We start from the raw sequence: 12,558 nt of genomic DNA, 5'->3' as shown, positions 1-12,558 counted from the left end.
CTCTCTGCCCTCCTGGGAATGGCTGTTTAGGGGTGGGACTGTCAGGAGGGACGGGGTCCAGCATGGAGGGTGCAGGGCTTGAAAGGCCATCCACGGGCTCAAGGACACTCTAACCAGCAGCTCTTTATTAGGACACTGGCCAAGCTCCCACAGGAGAGGGGGACTGAGCACAGGGCATCCAGAAATGGGCATGGGTGGACGGAGTGACCTGGGCAGGTAGAGCCACCTCTCATAAACACCCTGGCCACCAGGGGGAGTGCAGGGCCCTATCCAGTGAGGACACAGCTGGCTGCCTCCTCAGGAGAGGCCAGTCCCTTGAGCCTTCTTGATTTCCTGCAGGAGAGAAAAATAGAAGGGCTTGTCCAGGGCCTGGTCCACATGTCCCATCCTAGGCTCTTTTCCTAGAAGAGAATGAAGTCTAGCCACCCCCCAACCCCAGCCCAACTTAGAGAGCCCACCTCAGAGAGTGCCTCCTTCAGGGTCCAGTAGGCCTTGTCCAGGCTGTCGTTGATGATGACCAGGTCAAACAGGCCAGGCTCTTTGCCTAGGGGTGAGTAGGGCACAAGGCCAGTGGAGGCTCCGTGAGGGGTGGGGAAACTATGGGTGACAGTTCCTGCCTCTGCCCTCCCTCTCCAATGGGTGAGTCAGTCTGCTACGAGGGAGAGTGGGGGACACTGGCTAGGCACTTACTGCTTTCCATGTCTACCCGGGCGGCGGCCAGGCGCTTGGCCAGGCTCTCCTCTGTCTCTGTGTTCCGCTGTCGCAGACGCTGTTCCTGAGGAGCATGGGAAGGTCAGAGCCCGCAGAGCAGCCATGGAAGAGCAGCCCCAGCCTGGCTGGCCCCAGCACTGACGCTGACCCGGCCCCAGCCCCGCTCCTGCCCCTGCCCCTGCCCAGGCCCCCACCAGGACTTCGAGGGAGGGCGGCTGCACGAAGATGTAGATGGGCTGCAGGTCGGTCTTCTTAATGTTGCGCACGCCCTGAAGGTCCACGTCCAGCACACAGATGCGGTTCATGGCCTGCACAGCGCGAACCGCCGCTTTGCTGAGAGTGGCCAGAGGGGAAGGGCAGCCACTCAGTCTGGGCTCCTCAGGCCTTAGCACCCCCACCTTTGGCCCTGGGCTCCTGTCTTCCCTACTCCCTTGCTCTGGGTCTGGCTAGGGGCCCTGCAAAGGCCCATCCTGACCCCATCTGCGCCCCTTTATGGAAGCACATCCCCAGAACTCTTGTACTCAGGCCCTCTGCTGGGTTGGGAGCCACAGTGAGAAGGGGCAGGAAGGCCCTGGCTGTCACTGCTGGGCCCGAGGATCCTGATACCTGCAGCCCCAGCGCCCCATTTCAGGGGCTGGCTGCCCTTTCCAGCTGCACCTGGGGTGGAGCGTGATGGTCCTGTGGGAGCTTGGGTACAGGCTGCACACAGCAAGCCTTGGCCAGCCTGTACAATGACACTGCTCTGTGTGTGGGGGTGGGGTGGGGGGGGTCCAGCTACTGCTGGGTCTGAGACCCTCCCAGGAGGCCCCAGTGGTTGGAAGGGAGGGGAGGGGGGCCTCAGTGTAGCCTGTAGACCTCTGAGACCCAGGTCCCCTGGTTCCTTACTGCATACCAGCCCATGGAGTGGCCCCCTGTTCCCACAGTGGCCTGGCCAGAGCCCTGGCTGCTGCTCCATCTCAACCCCTAGAGGGGCTAGGTCCCTCATCTCAACAGCCCGACAGCCCAAAGAGCGAAGCCCATCTCCTAGCTGCCCATTCTAGTTCCCCAGGAGGCTGGAGGGAAGGATGGAGGGAGGGTCCTGAGCTCTGCTCACCTGGTCCCATACAGGTTCCCAGAGAACTCAGCATGTTCAATAAAGTCTCCGGCAGCAATGTCCCGCTGCATCACCTCCCTGGTCACAAAGTAGTAATCTGCAAGGAGAAAGAGCTGTCAAGGCTGCCCATACCCAGACCACCAGGGTCCATGGGACCACACAGAACCAGCTTCTGTCCTGGGCATGTCTGCCCATCTGTCTATCTGCAGTGAGAGCTATTCTGGCTACTGGGCAAGGAGAGATGTCGGAGGAGGGGACAGACGTACAGATGCCTCTTCTCACACTGTCCTCACCAAGGGGGGCCTGGAGACTGCAGGAATCCACAGGGGATGCTGGGGGTACTTTGATGCCCTGTCTCAGATGGGCACAAATGCCCTATTAAGGTTACAGAGAATGCTTGTGATGTCAGAAAGCCCTAAATGGTGTGCATGGCTGTGACTTTATCAACAGGCCATGCAGAGAACAGTGCATACGCTGGGAGCAGTACCCCACAGATGCCTGGTGCTAGGATAAGGGTTCCCACCTGCATCTCACATGGACATCTAGTGCCAGCACTTGCTTTGATGCCTATCACCTAACTGAGCCCACCCACCCACCCTGGAGGAGAACCTCCATCAGATGGGGAGACTGAGGCCTCATCAACACCCCAATAAGCAGGGGGCAGCGATAGGTCTTTACTGGGGCACCAAGAGGCAGGGCCAGCTCACCTTTGCCGTTCTCCTCTCCAGGCCGCGGGTCCCTCGTGGTGTCTAGGAACAAGCACCTGTGACTCACCTAGGATATCTAGAGCCTTCACATCCCATCCCCAAGGCTTCCCCAAAGGGCCAAGCTTAGCCCGTGTGTGGGGCCTGTGGGAGGCTCCAGGGGTTTAGCAGCATAGGCATGCCCCCTGTGTGTGAAGGGGGGCTCCTGGGGATATCAGCAGGGTGGGCACATTCCTATATGTGTGGGGGCTCCAGGGGGGTTGACAGGGCCCCCAAACCCCTAGAGCCTCACGGGACACGCTGAACCCGAAGATGCTGCTGTGCTCTTGCAGAAGCCTCTTGAGCAGGGTGCTCTTTCCAGCCCCCGATGGTCCGCTCAAGACAACGGGCCTTGGTCCTGACATCCCTGTGGGCAAGTGGGGGCACATATCAGCAGTCCTCAGGGACCCCAGTGGGTGAGGTGGCTGCAGTCACACACACCCCAACTCTCCCCAGGAATTAGACAAAACTGAAGACTACTCAAACCTTGGCTGCACCTCCCCGAGGGGTGGGCTACTCAGTATCACAAACACATGGCCTCTCCAGCTGTCTATTCTGACTCCACCTGTCTATTTCGACCCAACCTGGGGAGCCTGGACTTCTCCTGGGAGGGGCACGTCTGGGTCCCCACCCCTGCGTCTCCTGGCACTATGCCCTAGAGGCGGCCATGGTCAAGGTCAGTGGAACCCAAGCCCTATTCCAGGAACCTTCAACAGGAAGTGAGGGGCCAACCCCGAGGGACAACGGCTTCCTGACTCCCCGCACCCCCTCCTTTGGTACTTGCCAGGAAGCCAGCAGGAGGGCAGCAGTGGCCTCCTCTCAGCCCACAGCAAGGGGCTTAGATGACTGCCCCAGGTGAGAAGGGGAGGAGGGGGGCTTTGAGGGGCATGGGTCCAGCCAGCTCTGTGCCTGCCTGACACCCCCAGCCTCCCTCCCCAGGGCAGGACCCACCTCCTGAGTGGGGTGCTGCAGCTGTGGTCAGCCTGGGCTCTGCATGAGCTGGGAGGGGTTGATAATCCCAGCCTCCTCCTGCCTCTTAACACTAAAACCCTCCTAAGGCAGTCAGCCCCACCTGCTGCTCCGTACTGGAGAGAAGGCTGCTCCTGGCCCTTGAGAGGCAGCTTGCCCACCCAGCCACCTGAGTGTGATGGCAGGAAGGCCACGTGCAGGTGCACCCTGACCCAGAGGGAGACTCCCAGAGGGCATGTGGGATCTGGAACAGCTCCCTCTACCAGCCTGCCCCTGCAGGGCTCTCTGGGGGCCCTCTGGTAAGGTGTGAAGGCCCCCAAAGCACAGTCAATGGCCAGAAGACCACCAGTGAGGACCCGGAGGGATAAGCCACTTGGGCCAGGGACACCCAACCCAGGGCAGTTCTCTAGAAGGCACCCCCCCTCCCCCGTGGGCACTGCTTTCTTAATCTGCAATATAGGCCAAGTGGGTAATCTCGCTAAAGCATGGCTATTCTGGGGCCATCAAACGCCACACATGTGCCCTAGAGGAGGTGGGAGACAGACACAGGAGGAAGGGACCTAGAAGAACCCATAGACACAGTGAGTGTCATCTCCATGTGACCAACTCTTAGCTCCTCAGTCTCTTGCGAGTTTCCTGTCACAGGAGTACCTTGTTTCTAATGATGATCCCGCTAGACTCCCAGCTCCTCTCTGGTGTCCGAGCTTTCCCACCCAGACACACATGCCACCTGCATGCCTGCACTCACATGTGCCTGGCTCCAAGCTCATGGCCACTGCCAGCTGTCCCCGCAGTCCTGTCCCCCAGAGGCCTGGTTCATGGGAAGTGTCATCTCTTCCTCATTGGCACCTTTCACAAAGCCTCATCCTTTATAAGACAGATGTCCTGTGGGTGGCCCAACACAGTCTCTTGCATCTGTCTGGACTTCCTAGGCACTAAGTAACTGAAGAGGGGAGTGGAGGGAGGAACACAGGAGGGAAGAGGAGAGACTGGGCACCACCAAGTCCTGAGGGGCGCTAAGGAGGCTGGGGTTTGCCCCACTACACTGCCTAGCCTCTGGACAGTGCTGAGTCCCTTCCTCTCGGGCCAGTGGCCTAGACCCCCTGATGGTGTGCTGCTGCCACAGAAATGTGAGTTCTTCCAGGGCAAGGGAACACAAAGTGACAGCTGCAGCGATGGACCAGGAGGTCTGCTTGAGCCTTGATCATAGCAGCAAACCCACAACCCAGTGGGTGCTGGGGCCCCTACCACCCAACTTGGGGTATCCACCTCCAGGGAGGGGAGAATCCAAGGTCTCTCCACCTCTATCAGGGATGTTAGGAGGCACCCTCTGGAGGACTGGGGGCACAAGGAAGGGAGTGTGGCCCATCCCTCCTGCCTGCACAGAAGCCCCTCATGGACATTCTGCTCTATCCTGTGCCTGCCAGAGGTGGCACCCTTCCCTAGCACACCATAACCCATGAGCACACCCAGCCTGCTGCTGAGCTGCTGCGGATGGGACTGTTTGGTGACTGCTGTGACAGTGATCACTACAGCCACCATCCACACTACATCTAGCGTGGGACAGTGCTCTAGGCTTCAGGGCCCCTGTGATTGAGCACTCTGGTGCCTGTAGAACTGGTTGACTGAAATGCACAAGTCAGAGGAGTCATCTCTTGGGAAGATAGAGCCCTCCATTCAGGGCAGTCTGTGTCCTCTACTCCCCAACGACCTCACAATCCCAAACCCCAGCTGGCCAGCAAGAAACAGGAAAGTACACAGGACTTAGCCTTAGCCTCAGGGCTCTGCGTGTGGGACACGTCCTGACCGAGAAGCCCTGACAAACCATTTGGCCTTTGGGAACCAGCTTGAACTGGGACAGCCACAATGTGGCCAGCCATTTTTTTCTCACTTCTACCCACAGTGGGGCTGGACCATTCCTATCCTGAGAGGAAGCTGGGCTTTCAAAAGCATGGGCAAGAACCACACAGTGCAGGACTTAGGCCTGTTTTGGTGCTGTGCAGTATATCCGGGCCTTTTTACATAAAGGACCAGGATTGCCCTGCACTAGATCTTAATTTTGCCCCAGAGGCAGAAGGCAGAGGAGGCACAGAGGTTATATGCCCCAAGCAAAGAGCTACGAAGCAAGAGGATCCCAGACCCTCTAGGGGTCAGTCTCAGCCTTACAAAGGTGAAATTGAGACCTGCATTGGCAGGGTTAACAGGGAATCAGGGGAGACCTGGAGCTGACCCTAGGAGCACCTGCCCCCAGTCAGTGTTCCCAGCTGTTCACCCTTGTTACTAACCTTTGTTTCTCATGGGCTGGAGTCACCTCTTCCCCTTCCCAACCAAGTCACAACACCACCTTCATTTCTGCTGCTCCTCGAATTGAGCATGTTTTTTAGAATATGCTAAATATGCCACAAAAGATGGAAGTATACCATTTAGGTGTTAGAAAAAAAGAGTTTGGGTGTGGCTGAAGAGAAAGGTACATACTGAGTGCACTGCTACAACTTCTGGAATCTGCTCCTCAAGGAAACTGCTGATATCACCCTTCCCAGCCAAAAGTCAAGGGCCAGGTCTGAAATCGAACTCAACAAAGCCCAGGCACGCTGCACCTGTCACAGGTGTTGGACTGACCTGGGTGTGAGCGGGCTTGGTGTTGCAGGCAGGTGTGTGGTGCTATGAGCAGAGGTAGGGTGGGGACTCACCAGGCAGGAAATTCAGCTTGTCAGCGGTTAAGACAGGAAACCCCACCCACCTGAAATCCCTCCACGGGGGCGGGGAATAGGAACGTTTTCTCGAGTTCCTCATAAATCATTGCCTAGAAAGTCTAAGAGTGACAGAAAAGTCCAGAAAAGCCCACATTTGGGCAGGCATGCTGCCTGGGGGCCTCAGGTGAGGCTGACTGCAAAGGTCAAGTCTTGGCCCCCCCTCTTCCTGCCCCACCCCACACTGAGCAGCTGTCACCTCTGCTTACAGTTTCCCTCTTTCCTAGTGAAAGCCAACAGTGATGACGGATGATGTGACATGCCTCACTGCTCCTCCCCAAACCAGCACATGGATGAACTAGGCTCACTACCTCTCTGCTCCTAGAAAAATGTCTAAGAATCACAGATGGGCAGCTCCAGCAATCCAGATTTGAGGTCTCAGAACCTGAAGGAAGCTGAACCTCAATTTACCACACGTATGAGTCAGGATATCCTGCCCCCAGCGATCTGAATCTAAAACTGTGGGGCAGGCCAGGAACCTGCAGCAATCCTAAGGGCCCTCACAGTAGTCAGCTCCACGTGCCCAGGACCACCAGGAGGGTTTCCTTTGAGCCCGGGAAAGACACTACGTTACTACTGGTCCCACAAGGTGGCTAGGACTGTGGAGACTCTGCTATACGAGCTCCCCAGGCGGCCAGTGATGTCCTTAGGAACCCTGATCTCCCAGGGTTTTCGGCTTTGCTGTGCGGTCCACCTTGGGGAGGAGTATCGGGCTGCTTCCCCTTTCTGCCCCTCCACATCCTTCAAGGTCCACAATGGCATCCAGCATGAAGTCCTCAGGCTGCAAGGGTTTTTACAAACTGTCTGGAGCTTCCAGTGACAGAATTTCCTCCTACGTTTTGAGAACTGACACAGGGAAACCAGCTTTTTTTAATGTGCCTAAGAAAAACAGCCCCTAGAAGCAACTTTAACACAAAAACACCCAAACACATAGAACACAACTTCAAAACGTAGTGCGGCCCTTTAAATGAAGTCAATTCACCTGCATGAAAAAACGCGCTACCCTGTCTGTCTTCGTATCCCCGCGTCTTGCTCGCTGGGATCCGGCGACAAGCCAGTCCTGGGAACCCCTGACGTAACCTGAAGCACGCGGGAAGCGGTGTTCCGGGTGCAGAGAGAAGACTGAATGCGAATGCTTGCTTATACGTGCGGGGCCGCGGCGGCCCCCGGGACTGCCCTCCGCGACCTGCGCGCACCCAGACGCTTCGCCCCTCGCGGGACAGGCCGCCACTCACCGTCGGAGGGGGCGCGGCCCAGGGCGGCCGCCGCCAGCCCGGCCAGCGGGCGCCGCAGCATGAGAGGCCACCACCGCCGCCCTTGGGGACGTACGTCACAGGAACGCGCCGAGCCGCTTCCACCCGCTGGGCCTACGTCAACGCCGCGCCGGCCACCTCCCTCCTACAGACACGTACGTCACGGCGCCGCGCCGGCCCCGCCCCTCAGGGTCGTTCGTGAGCACCGCGCGACTCAGCGCTCGCGGATGACGTCGCGCCTCAGGAGGGCCGGGCGAGGAGTTTGCGGTGACCGTGTGCGTGGCTCCGGTCACCCCCTCTCTTACCTGGCGGGTGCAGCCAGGGTCCTCTGGAGCTCAGGGAGAGTGGTACGTTGGTGTCGCGTCGTGCGAGTGGGGACGGACTTCCCGAGGGAGAGTCCGGGACCCGCTGCCGGCATCCACTCGGGAAGTTTACAGCATTTCTCTCTTCTGCCGGGTCACGTCCTAAGGGTGAGGGAGGCCTGCAGGTGCCCTGTCCTGACAGGAGACAGCGAGGCAAACCCCGCGCATCTCGGCCGGGAGGGCTCGTTTCCTGGGGCCTGAATGTCGAGACCTCAGACGTTTCGTTTTGAAACTCTGGCTTGTCGCCGCGGAAACCTCAGCCCTGACGCTTCCCAGGGGTCCAGGCTTAGTAAGAGTGTCTCTAAACCTCGGCTCCCTTTTTGTAATCCTTACCTCGCTGGATTTTGTGAGAATCACATGACTTTGAAAAACAAGGCGTGAGCTAACCTTTAAGTTACAGTCCATCCTCAGAGCAGCTTTCTGACTCCCTCACCCACCCGCATGGGCCCGGGCCCTGACCTCACCTACCGAGCAGGATCTTTGGGAGTATAACCTGGGCCTCTGGTGTTCACAAACCTTCCACAGGTGGTTCTAATGCCAGGTCAGGGCTGAGAGCTGGATAGGTTATGGAGGGACTGGCCCATTGATAACATGCTTGTTCAGAAACATGTTGGGGTCTGTGGCTTTCTTCCTGCATGCAGTTTGGCGAGGATCAATTAGAGGGAAAAGCCTGCCTGTTAAAAAGATTTCCTTGTCCAGCAGGTCACATGCCGGGCCAGTGACTTGATCTTTGGGCCTTTCCATGCCACAGGGCCCTCAGAAGGAATGGCAGCCGTGGGCAGCTTGCTTGGGTAAGCAAAAACTTCCAGGCCCCTTGGGAATGCTATCATGAGGTCACCCAAAGGAACACCAACTTAGGAGCCTCAGCGAAGCTTCCCCAGACAGTGTATTTACCTGGACAATACACATAAATACACGTGTATGGACGCCTTGACAGGCTGTTGAGGGAAGAATGGAAACAACTTGTAAATGAGCATCAGACAGTGGTGGCAGTCACCTTCCTATTCAGAGCCTGCAGCCCAGCTCTTGAGTCCCTGGAGAAAGTCACAGCCTTCCTGCTGTGACTTCCCACCAGGACTGCCTCCTCATCTGCCTGTTCCCCTTGCCCCCTGGCCTTCCGCAAATGGGAAACACAATGTAGTCAGTGTTGCCAGAGGAAATGAGAGCAGGTTTCCTGTTGTTTCTATGGAACCTTGGAAGAGGGATGCGGCACTCAAAGTCTGAGTCAGTGTGAAGATAGGGAAGAGACTCTGGCTGCAGCATTCACTGGAGAGCCCTTGTCCTGGGAAAAGTTCACGTAGGAACCGCTGTTCTCGTTGGGGAACACCCACCATCTCCTTTCTCCTGTCTTGCACTTCTGAAGGCAGTGACTTGGGATCATTTGGCCAAAAGTTACCAGGTGTTCAGCTAGGGGGTCTGAGATTTAACAGTAAATAAGATGCAGTTTTTTCCCGAGGCCATCAGCCCTGGATGTCCACTGGGAAGTGCAGGGTGTGGGTCAATCCAAGTTTGCACAAAAGCCAGACTGGAGATGACTTTAAGGATCACAGGGCAAGGACTCAAATAGGTGGGGGGCAGGGTCTCGCCCTTTCCTTCACCTTAGAGCATGTGCTCTGTCATGTGCAGGTCTGAGTATCCACCATGTTCAGAAGCTGAGTGGCTTCCAGGGTCTTGGTGTGCTCAGGCTGCCCGAGCAATACCATAGACCAGACAGCTTCTCTCCCACACATCTGGAGCTGTCTCTTCCTGATTCACAGACAACTGCCTTCTTCCTGTGTCCTCACAGGGCAGAGAGAGCAAGTTCCTGTCTCTTCTTCGAAGGGCACTCATCCTACCATGGGGGCCCCACTCTCATGACCTCATCTAACCCTAAGCACCTCCCAAAGGCTCTGCTCCTGATGCCATCTTACTGGGGGTTAGGGCTTCAACGTGTGATTTTTGGACACAAACATTCAGTCCACAGCACCAGGTCTGCATTCTCCTGAAAGGCAGCTTCCTGCTTCATGCTCATGTCCAGGGCTCCAGACATCTAGTGATTGTTGTCCTAACCCTTCTGTCCTTTTGTCTGGAAGCTTCATGTACTTACCCACTATGGCCTCTCCCCATACCTGGGGTAGGGGTTGCTCTGCCCACATCCCACACCTTGGGGGTTTTGTACACCAGCAGGAGCTGGTTGGGCTGTATGGGCACGCTGGTCCAAGCACCTGCCGCTGACCAGTGTGTGTGTCTGCAGCCTTCTACGGCAGCATGTGGTGACGAGGGTAGCCCCTGTGGGCTGCCACCTACACACATCCTCCTGGTGGGCTGATAGCAGCAGAGCCTTGCTCACACGTGTGCACAGACAGGTCTACGCACGCCTCTACCCTGTGCTCCTGGTCAAGAAGGATGGCTCCACTATCCACATCCGCTACCGGGAGCCCAGACGGATGCTGGAGGTAAGCTTCCCTCTCTGGGGTGCAGGTCCCCCAGAATTGTTCATGGGCTCAGAATTGTGGCTGGATGAGAGAGGAGGGTGGGCAAGTCATGGAGCTGACTCCATGCACCAAGTTTAGACAGCAGCAGCAGGCCATGTGTAAAAAAAAACACATCCTGGGTAAACAAGCAGAAGAGGTTTCTTTAAAGAGTGGAAATTTGAACGAGAGGAGCAGAGGTCTGGAGAAGGTCCTGGTACCTTCCACTGAGTGAATACACGTCCTCCCTCCACAGATGCCGGTGGACCTGGATGTCTTGTCTCCAGAGGAGAGGCGGGCGCGGCTCCGCAAACGTGAGGCCCAGTTCCAAGACAAGAAGGAGGAACCCGAGCTTGGTGATGACTTTGACATGGAGCGGTACAAGCAGTTTTGGGCCAAGAAGTGACTGTCCCCATACTGCCCTGACCTCAGACGTTGGGGGGAGGGGCATTTGTTTTTAAATCATCAGGATTTTAAATCCATCTTGTCTTTCCTGCTCATGTACTGGCCGGGGTGGGGGGGGGGGCCTCTATGGCTGAGCCCCCTGGAGGGCTTAGGGTTGAGAGGCTCAAAGGGCACATGAACTGTGGACATGACTGATGTTGTGGGTGCTCCTCCCACTGCAGAAAGTGGCCGTCATCACCCAGCTATCCCTCTGGGCCCTAGAGCTCCCTCTGCTAGTGCCTCTATACAAGGAGCTCTCACATTAGTGTGGGGAGCGGTTGGGTCCGAAGACATCTGTGCCAGACCTGCAGCCCACCTATCCTGTGCCTCACAGGGGCTCCTCTAGCTTGCTTGCTCACAGTGGAAAGGTGCTCCCCATCGGAGGAGCCAAGGGAGTGGCCAGTTGCCGACTCCTCTTGTGTCTTAGTGATGAGGCAGGCTTTCCCCAGTGAACTGCCACCTTCTGCTCTAGGGGTGGGTTTCATGCTGGCTAGGCTTCCTGCAGGACCTGAGGGGGCAGTTCTCAACCTGTCCGTGTACAGCTGACCCAGCTCAGGCATCTCATCCTGTCCTGGTGGGTTGATCATGTAACCTGGGCTGTCTGGCTCTTTCTCATAAACTTTGAGGGTCCATGGTACAGTGCTACCACATCGATGGTGGGGAGGCATTCCAGGCATGAGTGAAGAGGCAGAAGCCTCTGGGAGGTGATCTTGCCACTGTTGGCAGCTCACAGAGAAGGATCCTGGGCTGAACAGCGACCCTGGAATCCTAGCTTGCAGTCCATTCCCCACTGGTCCACTGAACAAGCCAGTCCCAGCCAGCCATATGCAGCTCCTGGAAAGTTGCCCCGCAGGCTCCGCCAGCCCTCTGGCCTCCTTGGAACCTTTACCCAGCTGCTCCATGCTCCCTACTCACCTCCAGAGAGATGCCCAGCAGCAGTGTCTGCACTCCCTATTCAGGGCCAAGTTATTCATGACACTGGAAGAATGCAAGGCAGACCTTAGAGGAGGGTAGAGGTGGTGGGTGCAGTGCAGGGAAGAGGCTGAGTACTGCACACACAAGTGGGGATATGTGCCAGGAGCAGGGCAGGGTCAGTGATGGGAAGTTACTAAAAGGACTCACCCTGGTGGGAGTTCTGGCAAAACCCACCTAATGGTATTGTTGAAGGCAGGTGGGCAATCAGACTGTCATGCCCCATGGAAGTCTGATTAGATGTGGAGGGTGCGGGTTCTTTCCAGAACTGGCAGTGCAGAGGTGAACTCAGAAGCCTAAGGCTTGGTTGGAGAGCTCTGGGAGCCTGAGAGTGGTTAGCAGAGTCCTGACTGCACTCCCTCTGTTGCAGGGCAGGGGACCTCCCTACAGCTCCTCCAGTACCTCCTGTCTCTCCTTACTGCCCAATCACCTCACCTACCTTGGGGAGTTAAAATGCCAACACTGATGACTCCACCCAGAATCCAGAACTGGATGGGGCCTTCCCCAGGTGGAGGTGGGGATGGAGTGAGAGCAGGCTTAGAGCTGACCCTGTGGCTCTCCAGTGCCTCCCTCACGGGACCCTTAACCTGCATTAGTCCTTGTCAGTCATGGCAGGACTGCCTCAGTGGCCCCCAGGGTGGAAACCAACATCTCCCACCAGGACAAGTTCCTCCCCCTGCTGCAGCAGAGCTGGGACCCTGCAGAGGGCACACTTGTATCTTTGGATCTGCTGTCTGACACTGGAGGTCCCTGAGCAGGGGCAGCTCTGGAGCTCCCATGTGAGGAAACTAAGGGTCAAAGTAGTACTCTT

General features: G+C 57.1%; 2 protein-coding genes across 7 annotated transcripts; one reads left to right on the top strand and one right to left on the bottom strand.

The window, feature by feature from the left end:
• Positions 1-103: 103 nt before the first annotated feature.
• Positions 104-7,648, bottom strand: GUK1 (guanylate kinase 1). Of its 4 annotated transcripts, XM_036224777.1 has the most exons (9): positions 7,502-7,576; positions 7,249-7,346; positions 2,801-2,914; positions 2,512-2,553; positions 1,805-1,901; positions 906-1,044; positions 691-775; positions 459-544; positions 104-333 (listed from the first exon to the last, which is right to left on the bottom strand). In XM_036224777.1, exons 3-9 carry the CDS (start codon positions 2,910-2,912, stop codon positions 298-300), a joined length of 597 nt encoding a protein of 198 aa, XP_036080670.1. In that variant the 5' UTR covers positions 2,913-2,914; positions 7,249-7,346; positions 7,502-7,576; the 3' UTR covers positions 104-297. The 4 variants fall into 4 exon arrangements, with proteins under 4 accessions (XP_036080670.1, XP_015997765.1, XP_015997782.1 ...); XM_016142279.2 differs by lacking the exon at positions 7,249-7,346 and having other exon boundaries at positions 7,502-7,648; XM_016142296.2 differs by lacking the exon at positions 7,502-7,576 and having other exon boundaries at positions 7,249-7,493.
• A 63-nt stretch (positions 7,649-7,711) lies between these two features.
• Positions 7,712-10,813, top strand: MRPL55 (mitochondrial ribosomal protein L55). 3 transcript variants are annotated; one of them, XM_016142330.2, is made up of 4 exons: positions 7,712-7,866; positions 8,581-8,672; positions 10,115-10,316; positions 10,588-10,813. In XM_016142330.2, exons 1-4 carry the CDS (start codon positions 7,747-7,749, stop codon positions 10,735-10,737), a joined length of 564 nt encoding a protein of 187 aa, XP_015997816.1. In that variant the 5' UTR covers positions 7,712-7,746; the 3' UTR covers positions 10,738-10,813. The 3 variants fall into 3 exon arrangements, with proteins under 3 accessions (XP_015997816.1, XP_015997821.1, XP_015997831.1); XM_016142335.2 differs by having other exon boundaries at positions 7,714-7,866; positions 8,584-8,672; XM_016142345.2 differs by lacking the exon at positions 7,712-7,866 and adding an exon at positions 7,881-7,989 and having other exon boundaries at positions 8,584-8,672.
• Positions 10,814-12,558: the final 1,745 nt, after the last annotated feature.

This window comes from Rousettus aegyptiacus, unplaced genomic scaffold, assembly GCF_014176215.1.
Source record: "Rousettus aegyptiacus isolate mRouAeg1 unplaced genomic scaffold, mRouAeg1.p scaffold_m13_p_7, whole genome shotgun sequence".
Classification (NCBI taxonomy): Eukaryota; Metazoa; Chordata; class Mammalia; order Chiroptera; family Pteropodidae; genus Rousettus; species Rousettus aegyptiacus.
Note: the sequence above shows the minus strand (reverse complement) of the source record. Positions and strands in the feature narration are given on the sequence as shown.